Source organism: Eurypyga helias, unplaced genomic scaffold, assembly GCF_000690775.1.
Source record: "Eurypyga helias isolate BGI_N326 unplaced genomic scaffold, ASM69077v1 scaffold9130, whole genome shotgun sequence".
Classification (NCBI taxonomy): domain Eukaryota; kingdom Metazoa; phylum Chordata; class Aves; order Eurypygiformes; family Eurypygidae; genus Eurypyga; species Eurypyga helias.
In genome coordinates, this window is record NW_010227675.1 from 6,710 (window position 1) to 23,219 (window position 16,510).

At 49.1% G+C, this 16,510-nt stretch overlaps 2 protein-coding genes across 2 annotated transcripts in view; one reads left to right on the top strand and one right to left on the bottom strand.

Annotated features, from left to right (window-relative positions):
• C1S (complement component 1, s subcomponent) overlaps positions 1 to 5,048 on the top strand; it is a 7,371-nt gene extending 2,323 nt beyond the window's left edge. Inside the window, exons 3-10 of the mRNA XM_010157063.1 lie at positions 155 to 280; positions 794 to 993; positions 1,163 to 1,316; positions 1,551 to 1,666; positions 1,901 to 1,979; positions 2,207 to 2,344; positions 2,846 to 2,920; positions 4,255 to 5,048. Of these exons, the coding sequence (XP_010155365.1) occupies positions 155 to 280; positions 794 to 993; positions 1,163 to 1,316; positions 1,551 to 1,666; positions 1,901 to 1,979; positions 2,207 to 2,344; positions 2,846 to 2,920; positions 4,255 to 5,048 (1,682 nt within the window). The remainder of the gene's footprint in view (positions 1 to 154; positions 281 to 793; positions 994 to 1,162; positions 1,317 to 1,550; positions 1,667 to 1,900; positions 1,980 to 2,206; positions 2,345 to 2,845; positions 2,921 to 4,254) is intronic.
• A 3,306-nt stretch (positions 5,049 to 8,354) lies between these two features.
• Positions 8,355 to 15,808, bottom strand: C1R (complement component 1, r subcomponent; the record flags this gene model as incomplete). Its single annotated transcript, XM_010157074.1, has 10 exons — positions 8,355 to 9,157; positions 9,387 to 9,461; positions 11,223 to 11,363; positions 11,789 to 11,867; positions 12,537 to 12,658; positions 12,743 to 12,890; positions 14,485 to 14,681; positions 14,828 to 14,971; positions 15,151 to 15,343; positions 15,580 to 15,808. Coding segments are annotated over 10 exons (2,131 nt in total), but the record flags the coding sequence as incomplete, so codon positions are not given.
• Positions 15,809 to 16,510: the final 702 nt, after the last annotated feature.

The window sequence follows — 16,510 nt, forward strand, 5'->3', positions numbered from 1 at the left end:
CAGATAGGACTGTTTTCCAATATGGCCAGTCTACATGCTATTTTAGAGAGACCTTTTCCTTATTGTCCACCAGTGTTTGCTTCCCTTTCTCACCTTCCTCCTGCCCTTAGGGCCCTCTCCTAATCTTGGCTGGTTCATCTTTTCACGCCTGCAGACTTGGATGAGTGCACAGATTTTGTGGAGGAACCTTGCAGTCATTACTGTAATAATTATATTGGAGGTTACTTCTGTACCTGTCCACCGGATTATTTCCTCTATGAGGATATGAAAACATGTGGAGGTAAGAGATCTACATGTGCTCAGGTGAGATGCTGTACATGGAAGACCTTCTCTATCAACCTTCTCAAGTATATTTTGGAGAAAAGGACATTCCAGTGGGAAATCTGTACTGTCAGTGTTCTGCGATTTTGGAAATTTCTATTGACATATTCTTAACATTCTTCTTTTTTGTGTCAAGAGAGGTAAAAGCTATGCAATTGCATTCTCTAAAGACTGTGATGGAGACCCTTCTTAGCATACTGCTATCAGTGAATCTGTCCCCTAGGACACCAGGAAGTTGCCAAAGGATGGGCAAGAGTGCCAGGTGGCTCAGGCCACTAGAAGTTAAAGTCCCTGGCTGATTGGGCAGAGAGTGGCTCTGGTTTCAGTTTCCTGAAAAGATGCAGTGTTGTGACATGGTTGTGCAGGCGACTGGGGAGACTGGAGATGTCGTGGAAGAGGAAAAGCTTGTCAGCCTTGGACCATTTCCTTTCTGAAATGGTCCATCCTACCTGTGTTCCTTCCTTAATCCTAGTGAACTGCAGTGGAAATGTCTTCACCGAGCCATCAGGGGAGATTACCAGCCCCAACTATCCCAGCCAGTACCCAGAGAACTCGCGGTGTGACTACCAAGTGGCTCTGGGGCCAGGCTACTTTGTGGCGTTGACCATACGCAGTGGGGACTTCGACGTGGAACCAGCCAGCTCAGAAGGAAGTTGCCACGACAGCTTAATAGTAGGTGTGGGGCTGGGGGAGGGAGTCAGGATGCTCTGGATCTCCCCTCAATCTCCTCATAGTCAGAAGACCGTCTGACTGCTTATTTCCAATTATGTTGCCTTTTGAAATTCTTGGCAATATCTCTCTGAATACATTTGGTATCTCTCATTTCTTTTTATTTTCCCAGATTGTTGCTGGAAAGCAGCGTTTTGGTCCTTACTGTGGCAGCAAATTCCCAGGCCCTCCTGAAATCAAAACTAGGAGCAATACTGTTGACATAATCTTCCAGACAGACCATGCAGTACAGCACAAAGGCTGGAAAATACGCTACTATGGGGATCGTGAGTAAACACTTGGGAAAGCATTCCCTCTGCTGCTGAGTTGGGAAGAGAGCTTGTCCCAGGGCAGAGTCACGGTACAGCAGCACGTGAACGTGTTCACAGCTGCTGGTGTTGAGGAAGCAGAGGATGCCTGTTTACTAGGGAGAGTAGTCACTGGGGAGAAGGAAGTTGGGAGCTGGAAGGAGAGTAAATCTTGAACGAGTTAATCACTGGTTTCCGCCTATCTCTTCAAAGCTGTAACCTGTCCCCCAAGTGTCATCCCCAACTCTGTTCTTGACCCAAAGAAGGATAGGTATGTCTTCAAGGACAATGTGAAGGTTACCTGTGTGGAAGGCTACGAAATTGTGATGGTAAGTTACGTAAAAAAGCATATATCCTCTCCGGCCATCTCAGCAGCTTCCTGATGCCATTTCCCATCAGGTGTCCTGAGCACCTCTGGGGACTCAAAAGTTTTCACCAGAGCTGTAGTAAGTGGAAACTTCTTCCAGCCACTGCAGCATTTTGAGGACCCTCCACTGAAGTGCCTGTGTCAGGTACATTTCACGGCCAGTGACTTAACACGGGTTATGTCTTCTTTTCCCTAGCAACGAGACAGCATCATGACTTTTCACTCCATCTGTCAGGACAACGGTGAATGGACTAACTCCCATTTCAGCTGTGTTCGTAAGTGACCTGTCTCTGTATTGTGGGAAGCGGACTGGAATGGAGCCTTTAGGCTCTATAGATCCACCGTATCTCCAGACTAGGAGGATATGGAAGGATTGGGATGTGAGCATGCTGAAGAGACAGAGGAATGGAGCCGAGCGGTTCCTCCTCATATAGAATAATCGTATTGTTAGGTGAGGATGCTCCTTTGATTGTATTTGACCATTTTTGTTTCTCCTCTACAGCTGTGAACTGTGGCAATCCTATAGCTATTGACAATGCCCAAACCATCTATGTCTCTGACCTTCATGAGCCTCTGTACAAAGCTGCTTTCCGGTATCAATGTGATGCACCTTACTATACCCTAAAAACCGAAGGGGATGGTAAGCATTGCCTCTGCTGCACAAGCATATTTCTATGATTAAAGGTCTGAGAAATGGCACTGGCATCGTCATGGGGATGGGATTATATCCTGTCAGGTCAAGACTGAGGAAAAGTTCTTACTGGTGTGGGGTTGCAGGCAGTAGTTTTGTGTTGCTTTTGTGTTTATACACTGTAATAATGTCTGGATATGGACTGTTGACCTTAAATGCATTAGCAAGTCCTCTCTCCATTTTCCTGGTGTGTGAACCACGGAGATTTTTGTCACATCTGGCAGAGAAGTAAAGGACTCAAGAAATCTATTACATGAGGTCCCTCCAAAATAGAGGCAGAAGCACTCTGGTGGGGTTGTGTACTTCTAGGGAGACCTCAGCAATGTTTACCAAGCTGTGCTCGCTTTGGAAAGGAGAAGGTTAATACCTCATCTTATACAGCAATGCTACTTACCCTCTCTTCATCTTGATTGCATCCTTACGGCATTCTTTTTTCTTGTGTTTTCCAAGCGGTGTATCAGTGCTCGGCCAGTGGAGAATGGGTCAACGAAGAAATGGGAACAAAGCTACCAAAATGTGTCCCAGGTACTACCAAAAACTGTGTATCTGTACGTGTGGCAAGACCACTGCTTCTTTCATTTCTCTGCACAGTTGCAAGTTGCAAGGATCAACGATCCTTCCTGTGTTGTTTGAATCACACGGGACAGGGTATTTCTGAAAGATGGAAGATGAAAGATGAAAGACCCCAAAGAAAGGTCGAATGAAGCAGTGGAAAGAAACTGGAAACACAAATGGGCATCGTAATCTGGTGTAACAGGACCTCTTCAAGGAGCAGTGTCTGTTTCTGCACCAGTTCAGGTGTGCACTCCACCTTCAGGTGTGCACATTCTCAACTGGTTCAGTGCTTTAGGTCTCTGTCTGCACTGCAGGTAGCAAAAAGACCGACAGGTCAAAAGAGATGTCCGACAGCGCTGGGCCTTGCTTTTTTCGGTCCCTCCCAAGCTACGCTGAGAACTGTAGCTTCTCTTCAAACCTCTCCTGGGGGTAGTGTCCAGCTGTCCACTGGCTGCTACAGATGCGGCCCCATAGGGAAAGGGCTTTCACTACTCTCACTGGAAGTGATATCTTAAACCCTTAAGGTTTAATGTGTCCTTCAATATTCGGCTGCACTTACTGTGTCTGAAAGCTCAAGTAATATCCCTGTCAAGGACCTTCTTGTCCTCTCTTTGTGTACTTGGGAGACACTGAGGAGGAAAGGGCATGGGTACCACTCCTGCTCCTGAGTGCTGGTAGTTAGGGATGGGTCTTAACTTCCAGCTGATGATAGAATTTTAAATCTGCATGCTGTTCAGCTTACCCTCTTAGAGGAGGCAGCACGCCTTGGGCTAGGTGTATGTGATGCCTGTTCACTACTCCGATGCCTCCAATCTACTCATTAGCAAAGTACAAGATGAAGGTGATTCAGCCCTCTTAAGTGCCAGCTCAGCCAGTGACTTGGCCATACAAGTGCACGGTACAAAAGGTGAATGGTAAGATAAAGCTCCTGGAATTTACTACCCAAGAGGAAGTTACAAAGGATATCAAGATAGACTCTGTGGGACAATAAAAGACAAGGACAGCCAATGGGCACAAGATGCAACGAAGGAAATTTTGACTGTATTTAAGGAAGAATGCTCTCCCAGAGCACTTGAACTGCTGCCCAGAGAGGCTGGCTGATCACCACCCTTGGAGGTGATCAGGGCAAAGCCCCTGAGCAACCTGGCTTTGCAGTTAGGAAGACAGGGGGAAGGACAGTTTGAGATGAACAGGCTGAACCAGAGACGTCCAGAGGTACCTCCCAGACTAGATCTTCCTATGATTATGTGAAATTCTTTGACAAAGGGCTTAATCTGGTTCCTCTTTTTTTCTTTTCTTTCCAGTCTGTGGGGTGCCTAGTAAGCCCATCCAAGACAAAGCAAAGATTTTTGGAGGCACCCTTGCAGAAAAGGGCAACTTTCCCTGGCAAGTGTATTTTGACTACCCAAGAGGAGGTGGTGTACTCATCTCTGAAAGATGGGTAATGACTGCAGCTCACGTGCTGGAGGGATATGACAAGCCCAACATGTATGCTGGGGTGATCAATGTTGCTAGAGAATTCCTGTATGGGGAGGCCAAGCAGCTGATCCCAGAAGCTTCATTCATCCATCCTGGCTGGCAGAAGGAGCCCACAGAAAGCAGGATTGATTTTGATAATGACATTGCGCTACTGAAGCTGAGGGATCCTGTGAAGATGGGCCCAAACATCTCACCCCTCTGTCTTCCCGGTAAATCACCTGACTATGAGCTGCAGGAAGGGACTCTGGGCTACATTGCTGGCTGGGGGCAGAGAGAGAGAGGAAGACTGCCTATTTATCTTTGGAAGGCCCAGATTCCCGTGGTGGACATGGACAAGTGCCGATCTGTGAAACCAGAGGGCTCTGCTGATTCCAGTGCTTACCGATTCACCGACAATATGATCTGTGCTGGTGGTGACAAGGACAGCTGCAAGGGGGACAGCGGTGGAGCCTACGCTATCCAAGATCCTCTGGATGACAGACGGTACTACGCAGCTGGCCTGATCTCCTGGGGACCAAAATGTGGTACCTTTGGTCTTTACACCAAGGTGGTGCGTTATCTGGACTGGATTACGGAGACCATGAGCAAGAATGAGGATGACGAAGCTTGGCAGGATTAGCCCTTTCTCCTTTCAGCACAGTCACCCTTCCTAAAGGTGAGGGTGACGTGTTCGGGCTGGCTGCGGTTCTGTTCACCTCTGTGTATATAACGGGCCTACTCACTGTGTCTGTGCCGAGTGGAGAGTCAGGAAGACGTATTGGTTCGTCCCGATGCTGGCACATCCGAGAAGGGAATTTCTCTTTCTTCTTTCACTCATTGCAGCGTAAGAGGAATATGCTGTTCTGGATAAAGAGGCTCCTTCTGTTCCCTCTCATTTTTTTCTATCCCAATTTCTTCCCCTATTTGGAGAAGACCTAGCCATGCCCCTCCTGACAGGGAGATTCCAATGAAGAAGAGAGAGAATAATTGTTGATTCCCAGGGTACGTACAGAGCCTGGTTTCTGATTTCTGTATTTCCTGTATTGTTCAGAATATCTAACAGCATTAAAGAGTGCCCAGGTTGCCATTGTGCAATGTGCTATCACCTCTGTATTGCCTTTTTTCTTCTCAGTCTCGACCTAGTTTTCCTTGAAACTCCTTAAGACGAGTGTCTGGTCACATTTTGACCCACTACGCTGCCAGCTTTTGTCAAGCTGGAACTTGTGTGACCTCACCTCTCTACCCTTATAGTCTTTATGAAGTTTTGCCGGACATAGTTGCGTATCGTTGGCCAACCGTTACCAGCAACGGGGACTTGAGACTCCTGAATCAAGCTGAGCAGGAGAGACATCTTCAAAAGGCTTTCATTCCCCTCGGGGCTTTATTTTCCAAGCTGTTGATATGAAATAAAGGTTGCTTCATGTAAGGAGGGTAGCGTTGTGCAAGATGATTACCTGACATGTGTTAGAGGTGTCGTTTTCCCCCAAAAGTCCTGTATCGCTCGCAGATATCCTTCCACTAAGATGGTCAGGGAAGCGGTGCAGGTGGCACGTGAAGACAGACAGAGGAAGCTGGGTTTGTTCAGCTTGGAAAGGAGGAAGCTAAGAGGAGGGATCTAACTGCTGTACTCAGATACCTAAAGGAGGGCTAGAGGGTACACAGAGCAAGATTCTTCCAAAAGGTGAACGGTGACAGGACAGGAGAAAATAGACACAAGTTGCAATAAGGGAATTTCCAAATGGGCTTTTTCCCAGGGTGTGGGGCAGCACTGGAACAACTGCCATAAAGACTGGGGAACTCCCGTCCCTGAAGATCTTCATAACGTGCCCAGGCAAGACCCTGAAGCTCTGGCATTAGTCCCGCTGTCAGCAATGGATTGGACTAGAGACCTCCTCTTCCTGCCTGCGTTTTTCTGAGAGTCTAGGAAAAAAGAGGATGTGTGCAGATCCTGGGAGATTTCCTATAGATTCCTGCACACAGCTCAAGCACCTTCTATTTTGTGTAGCCAGCAAAGGCTAGCTTTGTTGTTGGGCTATTAATCAAGGATCTTATACTACATTCCTGAGGAACTGTGACCCACAGGATGTTGAATGCTTTTCACTTTTAGACCTGTATGTGCCAACTTTACTCTACTATGAAGTTTTATAGTCATTCCTTCTTGTTGCTGTGTAGGTGGACTCTTATCAGCCTTATCTTTTGGAGCATGAAAGGGAAATATCCAACCCTGGCAACTGGTCCAGGCTGCAATCTCAGCCCATGTTCCTCTTGTGCAAAGAAGTGACGGTGTACGGGCAAAGAAACAACAATACTGTACTTGTGCTGTTGTAATGATATTTGATAACATTACATTCTGTATTAGGACTTCCCAAATCACACAGTCATGCCCAAACATCTGGGTAATCATGAGCAAAAGCCACTGGAAATCTTACAGACCGCTGTGTCTGGCCATTAGGAAGCTTCTGCTTTGGTACGTGATGGAGATTTCAGCACTCGAAATAGCTCAACTAAGTACAATTTGGGAAAAATGGATCAATTTTAAGTCCTGAAAAAGTGACCTTCAAACTAAGGTAACTGAAGAGTTGGGTATTTTGTTTTCTTCTTCACCTGTACTCACTAAGCATCCCAGAAATTCCTTGTTCTTCAGCTGGAATACCCTCCAACAGCATATGCCTCATTCTCCCTTTCCTCCCCCAGACTGAGGTTTATCCATTGCTCCTGTGCAACCGCATACTTCACTTTTCCATGCTTTTGTTGCCTTTCATGGTCCCCTCTTGCCCATACAAATGGGAAAAATCAACACAGTTCTGACCCCTGGAGATCATGGATGAATTTCTGTCAGATGTGCAGTTTCACAGATCCCTTTCCAGGGTGTATTATCTCAAAAGCAAATGGAAGGTACTGACACATGAAAAGATCTGGAGGTGGATCCCATGGAAAACAGTGTGAGAAGGCAACTATGACCTTACCCCCAGAGCTCCCCTCTTGCTGACTTCAGTTCTCTCAGTGACTCACAAGAAGAAGGTAGGTTGTTCTGCAATAGCAAAACTGGTCAAGAGACAACTCTAGAGAGTACCCATAGTACAAGAGGGGTTGTTTTCTTGCTGAGTCAGCATCATTTTAGGGCTACCATCCTGCAGTCAGAGCTTTATTTTCATAGAGTATATATATAAAAAAAAAATCCATCCTCAAATTCTGATCAGTAAAGGTTCCGGGGCTCTCCATGACATTGGTTGTCTTCCCTACCTTTTGAACGTGGCATCACACAGACAACTTCTGTTTGCCTCCCTTGAAGCCATTCGGAGTTTCATACTAATATAATGGCCACATGCTGATGCAGACCTGGAAACACTTTAGCGGTAGGTAAAGCAATCCCTATATAAAGTCCATAAATTGCTTTCAGCGATGGGGAATGCTTAGTAGGTGTTAAAAACAGAGAAGAACGTAACACACCTGGTTTCTCCAGCAATGATTTTAATATTCATAGAATCTCACTGATGCCAATGGGTATATATGCACACTGTACTCAGCAGAAAGCATCGCATCCTCCAAGAAAGTCTGCTGCCCTGCAAGCTTCCCACCCAACAGGGTACAAAAGTAGATTGCAGTACTCTGATTATAGTGTCAGCACTTCAAACAATAACACCTTTGCTGTCAAGAGATTTCATGATATCATTAAGGCTTCATCCAACAGTAAGATTTGGAAGAACTACAACATCCACAGAGGCATCCCGCAAGCTGCCAGCGGTACAGCAGCGTTGGTGGGTTATGTTGGTGCCACCCCGGATTCATCAAACCCTGGTGGCTTTCAGAAGTGCTCACGATGAAGGCGACATGGTCGGTATGTTTGAAAAGCCTTTGGGACGTCATCAAAAGCTTTAGATATGATTTGCTGTGCCTGGAAACGTATATGCTACCAGCGCTTCTTTGGCTAGCCGGACAGCAACATTTAGAGACTATCCTCCCTTATTATCCCTTTGATCCAGTCCAAATAGCTGAGGATCTTGGTGTAGAAGCCATAACCTCTGGCACAGCCGATACCCCAAGAAACAATACCGGTAGCCACCCAGCGACCACTTTCCGTGTCTAACACTGTGAAGACGCTCCCACTGTCCCCCTGGCAGGTATCCCGTTTGACTGTGAGGAAGCCAGCACAGAACATGTTCTCGGTGAAAACCATAGGCATGTCGCTCTTCTTACCGTCCAGCCAAGCCTGACACTTCTCTTGAGCAACGGCCGGTAGGCTCACGTACTTCAAAGTGTTCGAAATGAAGTTTTTTTCCACGCCGAAGCCGCTCACGTAGCCCATGCGCCCATCCGTGTAGAAGGTGGCGTTGGTGGCATCTGGGAGGCAGATGGGCAGTACCGTGGGGCCCAGGGTTACTGGGTGTTTTAGCTCCAGCAGGGCTATGTCACCATTGAAGTTGTGCTCATCCTCAGGGTTGTAATCCGGATGGATAAAGATCCTACGTACAGGGTGGTTACCCATCTTGTGGAGCTCTTCCACCTTGGTGTGGCCGAGGAAAATGTTGGCCTCCTCTGCTAGCTGGTCCAGGCTTACATTGTTCCCTCCTGCCCCTTTGGGCAAGATTGTGTGGGCAGCAGTCAGGATCCAGCGATCCCCCAGGAGCGCACCGCCCCCGCGTCCATGGATGCCAGTCAGAGCCTGCCAAGGGAAGCTGCCTCTGCTTGCTGACCGGCCACCCAAGATCCGCTGGACTCCAGTAACGGGATTGACTGGCTTCCCACACACTGTGGAGAAGCGCAAGGAAATCATGACACCCGCTGTTGCCCTGGCTCATCCCCCTCCCGCCTACAGCATCACTGTGTGATTTCACCTTATTTTTGCCTTCCTGGATAGATTTCCCTGTCCTCCCCCACTGGCACCATTATCCTCACTCCTCTCCCTGCAAGTGGTCCTGGCTTTGCGCTGACGGTAAGCATGACTCAGTAAACACCAGGCAAAGAGTTTTTTACTGACCTGGCAAGCAGGCAGGAATCCTCACCTGGCCATCTCGGTCCACCCAGGTTCCCTCAGGAGAGCAGGTGAATCTGTCTGTAGGATGAGATGGAAAAGAATGAGACCCAGGCCTGCAGGCATGGGGTGAGAAGGGTTAGACTAGAAATAAAAATAATTTTCAAGGGGTTCCTGTCTCCAAAGTGTCCCACATGCTGCACTCATCCCTCCCATCCCAAAGGCACCCTTTCCCAGGAAAAGCCTCCTGTGGTCTAGTTTGGAATGTCTCCATCTGGGATAGCAGACGGAGAAGCACCTCAGTTCCAGGGAACCAGTAAAGTTCAGGCACTGGTTCTGTAGAAGAAAAGCCTGAAGGGTCCTCTGAGGGAAGTCTTAGGGTTAGGTTAGGCTTAGGCATTAGGGTTAGGCTTCGGAGTGAGTGTTAGTCTTGGGGTTTAGGGTTATGGCAGGGTTAGGGTTATGGCAGGGTTAGGACAGAGTCTTAACTTCACTCAGTCCACACATGCTTACAGCGCACTGTTTGACCTTATTTAGCCCAAAGAAAGGGGAGAAGAAGTAAAGACATGGATTTCAGAGTCAAGTTTCTGGTCTCTGTAGTTTGCAGACAGCAGGACTAGGCGGTTTGTTCCCGAAAGAGTTAAAAACGAGGTGGTTGCCTTACATGCTCGGTATCTGTTTCTGAGGCTGCGTTGCAGGTCAGCTCACTCCCGCGTCACCTCGCAACACAAACTCCACCACCTCCAGCATTCTGGCTTTTTTTAGAAACTTTGTGCTGGTGAGTAAAACCAATTTATGTACAATTTATCTCACACTGTATTAAATGCTTCCAAGAAACTGTTTGCTGCTCTCTTTCAAAACTGACTAAACCACAAGCACTCCCCATCAGAATTTGGCTGGTGCTGATAGTTACTTGCTCCTGATATTTTTTTTTTTTTTCTCATGAGATCGAGCTCTTTAGGAAGGGGTTAAACTCAGATGCCAGAGTAATCAAATTCAACATTAGTACCAACTTCAAGAACTCCTTATCTGCTTGATTCTGCCGCTGCTAGCCTGTCACCTCTCCCCGGCACGATGCAGAACTGTGGGTCCATGCTGGCAGCTGTATCCAGAGGCTGATTCAGCTTAAAAATCTACTCTTTTTTTTTTTTTTTTTTTTTTTTTTTTTTTGGGGGAAAAATAAGGAGCCCATTTTTTTTTTTTTTTTTTTTTTTTTGTGGAGAATAAATGAGCAGCCAAGGCAAGGAAATAACGAACTCCTTACACTGTTCTTGTAATCAAAGCTCCTGTGTCACCAAATCCTGTCTCGGGTGCAAAAAGAAGGCATGTGAACGGTTTTGAATGTTGCCTTAATTTTTCTGACCTGCTACATAAAACCAGATTTTTCTGCCTGTATGTTATTTAGCCCTCGGATGTCTCCACCGCTGGACAATATTCCAAAGAGGTAAATAGCATCACAGTGCAGCGAAGTTCGAGTGTATTTATTTGCATCTGTAGCAACTTGGACTGGTATGATGAGATTTCAGAATTTTGGTGATTCCCAGGCACCATGTCTCAAATTTCAGTGAAAGAATGACAACCACGAGAGAAGAATAAATCATGGCTACAGGTGAGAGAGTAAGACCTGCAAAAGTCAAGGGGAATATGGAGGAGGGATGTGATGGACTCTGGGAGTGAAGCAGGGTGGGAATAGGCTGAGACATCAAGCTGCAGAGCCAAGGAAAGATTGGAGAGCCTTCACAGGAGGAAAGCATGATCCTAAGCCTGGGGAGCAGAGACGCTTCTACCTGGAAACCTCTTTCCATGCTCAGGTTTCAGCGTCTGTGTGGAATTAGGACTCACCGCCGCCTGTTCCGGTGACAATATTGTAATACGGCTCATTGCATTGGTACGTGATCACTGACTGGTAGGTGTTGTCTGTGGGCTCGTTGAGGTAACTGACCGCCCCGTTGGCCAGGTCTGTAGGGTTGCCACAGTTCACAACTGCAAAAAAGGAAGAAAGTTTTAAAAAAACCCCAAAACCCCAAGCACTGAATCAAAGACAGCCTTACTGCCTGCAGGTTGAGGCTCGACCTGGACTGTGGCCACGGTGTGAAGGACCAGTTTGTGCAGCAGGCAGAAAGAGGATGTTCCCAAATGGATCCCAAACTGGCACCTTCTGTTTTTAGATGTCACAGCATTATAGCAATTTTTTAGCGATATTTTACGTGGTTTTGTAAGGGAGGAAAAACATTTACGTTTTCACAAGCTGAAAAACGTAATGAAAGGGGACAGTGGGCCCCCACAGGACCCTCCAAGCAGCATATCCGTGAGTCTCTGGCCACAGACCAACCGAGTCATAGAGACTGATGTTCTTGGAGAGGGAAAGCCATGGCAGGGGGCAGAATCCACATTCCCGGATCACTCACTTTCACAGCGGGGCATGGGTTGATGCCATGTCCCATCAGCCTGGCAGACAGCCGTGAAGGACAGTAGCTTTTGGTTGCCCTGCATGGGAGGGAAAAACACGTCTGCTGGTTGTACAGAGCCTTACATTCCCTTCCCACGTTTAAATCCCATTCTACCTGCCCGTCTTTTCACTGCTGTCTAACAGTTGCCACTCTGCAACCTGTTTCAGTTGCTGTCCTCTCTCCCTTTGCTGCCTTCCCTCCATCCTGTGTTTGCCATAGGCTGCAAATTCCTCATAGCAACCACTCTGCAGCCTCTTTCAGTTGCTCTCCCTTTGCTGCCTTCCCTCCATCCTGTGTTTGCCATAGGCTGCAAATTCCTCATAGCAACCCAAAATATCAGCAGTCAGCAACCGTAAAACCGTAACAAGTCTGGGCTGCTACCCAGCCCTGGCAATCAGATGGCAAGGAAGGCAGGTAGCATCTTCCGCTTCGAGTCTGTTCTCATATCCTTCCGATGAGATATTCTTGTTTACCAGTGTTTCCTGGGATCTCTGTCTCCCTTCTTCCGTCAGGGCTTCATGAAACAGTAATTGCATACGGAAGGGAGCTAGGAAAGGAGCAAACACTGGAAGAAAGCTGACAGAAGCAAGGAAGAGACGAACCGAAAGACGTTGCCAGGAGTGAAGTCTCCAAAGAAAGTTTCACTGAAAGACTGACACAAACTGAAGAGAAGCCAGAATATGGCTGAAGGGAGAAAGAATCTCACCTCCATCAGGTTATAGCCAGTCTTGCAGCTGACGATGAAATAGTCCTGAAATTGGTACACAGGCTGCGGGTCCCTGATGATGGTAAACTCATCCCGTGGGACAGGCTGAGGGCACCGTATTTCTGTCAGAGAGCGGGACAAAGTAAGTTGGTATTAACAAACGGTGTAGGTAGGCTGTAGTAGCCTCCGGGGAAGAAATGTCTTACTCTCCGAGGTGTAGTGGATCTTCCAGCCACGGCTGAACCCTGACTCATCGGTGAGGAAGAGTATGTCCACCTCATTGCTGTTGGTTTCAATGCTGCCAGGTGACTCCTTGCCACAGAATTCACCAATCTCTCTTCCTCGTACTTGGATCTGATGAGGAAAACGTGTATCACAGGAACAGAAGCACATACACCTCTCTGCCCCAGCATCCCTAGTTCAATCCAGACCAAGTTTGCCGCAGTGCCTATGGCGGTGACAGGGCTGGATGCCTGACCCATCCTTGCTGACCAGAACAAAAGGGTGACCTACCACGACCCCTGCTTCTCCCTTATCATGAGGGCCAGAGCTATCAGCCCCAGTACCCTGGGAGGCATTAAAAAGAGCGTGGCCAACAGGTGGAGGGAGGTGATCCTCCCTCTCTGCTCTGCCCTAGGGAGGCCACATCTGGAGTGCTGTGTCCAGTTCTGGGCTCCCCAGTTCAAGAAAAGTAGGGAACTAGTGGAGAGAGTCCAGCAGAGGGTACGGAGATGATCAGGGGAAAGGCTGGGAGAGCTGGGTCTGTTCAGCCTGGAGAAGGCTGAGGGGGGATCTCATCGATGCTTATCCATATCTAAAGGGTGGGTGCCAAGAGCATGGGGGAAGACTCTTTTCAGTGATGCCCAGTGACAAGACAAGGGGCAAGAGGCACAAACCGGAACACAGGAAATTCCATCTCAACACAAGAAAGAACTTCTTTACTTCGAGGGTGCCAGAGCATGGAACAGGCTGCCCAGAGAAACAGTGGAGATACTCAAAACCCGTCTGGATGTGTTACTGTCCAACCTGCTCTGGGTGAACCTGCTTTGCGCGGAGAGGGGTTGGACTAGATGATCTCCAAAGGCCCCTTCCAATCCCTACCCTTCTGTGATTCAAGTCCTGAGATTAAATCAAAGGGAGATGAAACTGGAACAAAGATGATTTTTTTTTTTTTTTGGCTCCACTCACAGGGGCCAGTAACCCAGAGCCTCTGACCTCAGGAAAGGTAATTAAGTGCACTGAGGGAGGGACAAGAGACAAGGAATGCCCCTTCATGCTGGGGCATTCTCCTTGTACTGATCCCATATTTCTCATTCAATTAGTGGTGTACCACTAATTCCTATCCAGGTCTAGCAGCAGGGCTGGAAGCAGAATTTGCCAGTCTCCTCCCCCTCTACTGTGCTCTTGTGAGACCCCACCTGGAGAGCTACGTCCTGCTGTGGAACCCTCAATATCAGAAGGATATCGACCGGTTGGAGTGAGTCCAGAGGAGGCCACGGGATGCTCCCAGGGCTGGAGCCCCTCTGCTATGGGGACAGGCTGGGAGAGTTGGGGGTGTTCAGCCTGGAGAAGAGAAGGCTCCGGGGAGACCTTATAGCACCTTCCAGTGCCTGAAGGGGCTACAAGGAAGCTGGGGGGGACTTTTTACAAGGGCCTGTAGTGACAGGGCAAGGGGTAACGGGTTTAAATTGAAAGTGGGGAGGTTTAGATTGGATATCAGGAAGAAATTCTTCCTGGTGAGGGTGGTGAGGCACTGGGACAGGTTGCCCAGAGAAGCTGTGGATGCCCCATCCCTGGAAGTGTCCAAGGCCAGGCTGGATGAGGCTTGGAGCAACCTGGTCTAGTGGAAGGTGTCCCTGCCCATGGCAGGGGGGGTGGAACTGGATGGGCTTTAGGGTCCCTTCCAACCCAAACCATCCTGTGATTCTATGATTCTAGTCTCCAGTACCTTGAGCTGGTCGTACGGACAATGGACTTGCTGGTGTTCATCAATCTCAAAAGGTTCCAAGAACTTGAGGATGACAGACAGGCCCTTTTGCAGACGAATGCTGTAGTTGCATCGCAGGTATTCAGGGTAGGGCTGGGGGTACTCAGGGCTGCTCAGGTACCCCGATGCCTCTGTGAACAGCACACTGCTGCACTCCGCTGTTGTGAAGGAAGAGGGTAGAGACACGCTGGGGAGCGGTGTCTTCTGCAGCCATTTCAGCTGCTCCCCATGTCACTTCTCCCACCCTTCCTGGCTGAAGGGCTCCTTCCCTGGAACCCTCTGATCCTTCAAAATTTCAGTTTACCTCTGCAGGAGTGGCGGTCACGCTGAAGCTGGTAGCCAGCCCGGCAAGAACAGAAGTAGCCACCCACATAGTTGTGGCAGAAGTGCTGGCACTGAGGCCCTTCGTCGTTCTCAGCAGCGTTGTTAGGGTCACATTCATCGAGATCTGAAGACACAGGATATGCAGGGACAAGGGGAGGAGAGTATTAAACCTCTGCTGTAGGCTGAAAGGGCAGAGAGATCCATACCCTTGCTTACAGCTTCTCCTGATTTGCCTGACAAGGAGAAAAATTGGTTGAAGCCACACAGGCTTCCTTCTGCGTACTGAGGGTATTGCCTACTCACCCACAGCTTGGTAATGGGCCAGGAAGCCCCTGTAGGGAATCACTGTGCCATTGTCTTCATTGGAGAAATCAGAGTGAAACTCCAGGTGCATCCTGTTCCCCTTAGACACAAACTTCTTTCTCCCTGGGTGATTGCCTGTGATGGAGTCGAGCTGGCCGCAGTATCGGCCCAAGTCCTTCTTGTCTGCTTTGATCTGCCAAGGTTAAGGGAAAATCAGCGTAGCCGCAGCAGACCCATCCTCCTCCACATGCCGCTATTACCCAGCCATGAGCTACCAGTGCCTGCTCCACCCGCTTCCATCGTCAACTCGTTCCCTTTCCTTGGTGGGAAGCAGGAGACGAGGCCTGGTGAATGAACAGCAACCGCGCATGGTGGCCACTAAATTCCCATCTCCAGCCACCCCCTCGGCGCAGGTATCTCTGCACGTACCTTAACATAGTCATAGAAGCAGGACTCGGACGGCTCCAGGTCAAAATACGCGAAGGTCAGCTTCACCACGTAGCCTTTTGGGACGTGGATATCCCAGATGCTGATGTTATTGTTGGGATACGGCTTGGGATAACCAGGGGATCTGATCTCCCCAAAAAGCCGGCTTGGGACTGGACTGGAACTGGTCACTCCCAAAAAGAGGAAGGCCCACGGGAGAAAAGCAACGTACCTGCGAACACGGCAAGTAAAGTGTGACGCTGCGCGGAATGAGGTCGTCCACGGTCGGGGGAGACCTCACAAGCGCCCTCTCTAACGGAACCCGAACGGGATGCCGAGTTGCAGGTCCAGCTTCTGGCCAGGATGGCTCAGAAACGAGGAGGACGGCTGAAGCGAAGACGCCAGCAGCACCCAGGTTCCAGCAAGGCGCTGTGACCCAGCCGAGGAGATGCATCAACCCAGGGAGCAGACTGAAGGAAGGCGGGTGAATTCCTTCAGCAACATCTGCTTGTTTCCCAGAAGTCATGGGGCTGGGTCCCTTAGAACCAGCGGAAGTTTGGTTCCCTTTGGCTCCGGGCCAGCGGGTGGCTGCTGTTTACTGCCAGTTTAGGATCTTTGCCCGGTCCGTTTGGTGAGGGTCTGAGGGTCTCCGGCTCAGTTGGCTGAGGAGCACTCCGGCTCAGCCCTCTCTCCGGTCACACCTGGATACCCCTCCTCCCAGAGTTGACCCTTGGGGTTTATTCTCGTCCTGCAGATCTCCCCCCTCCCGGGGTGAACGGGACTCTCAGCGTTCCCCCCCAACAAGCCCAGATCCCGTGAAAACCCCACCCGGGAAGATGCTCCTTCCTCATCCCTCCGCAGAACTTTTAAGGGAAGGACAGCCAGCACAGCCCCTTTGCCCCCCTCTCCTTCCCGGCAGGCTGGAACCCCCCCC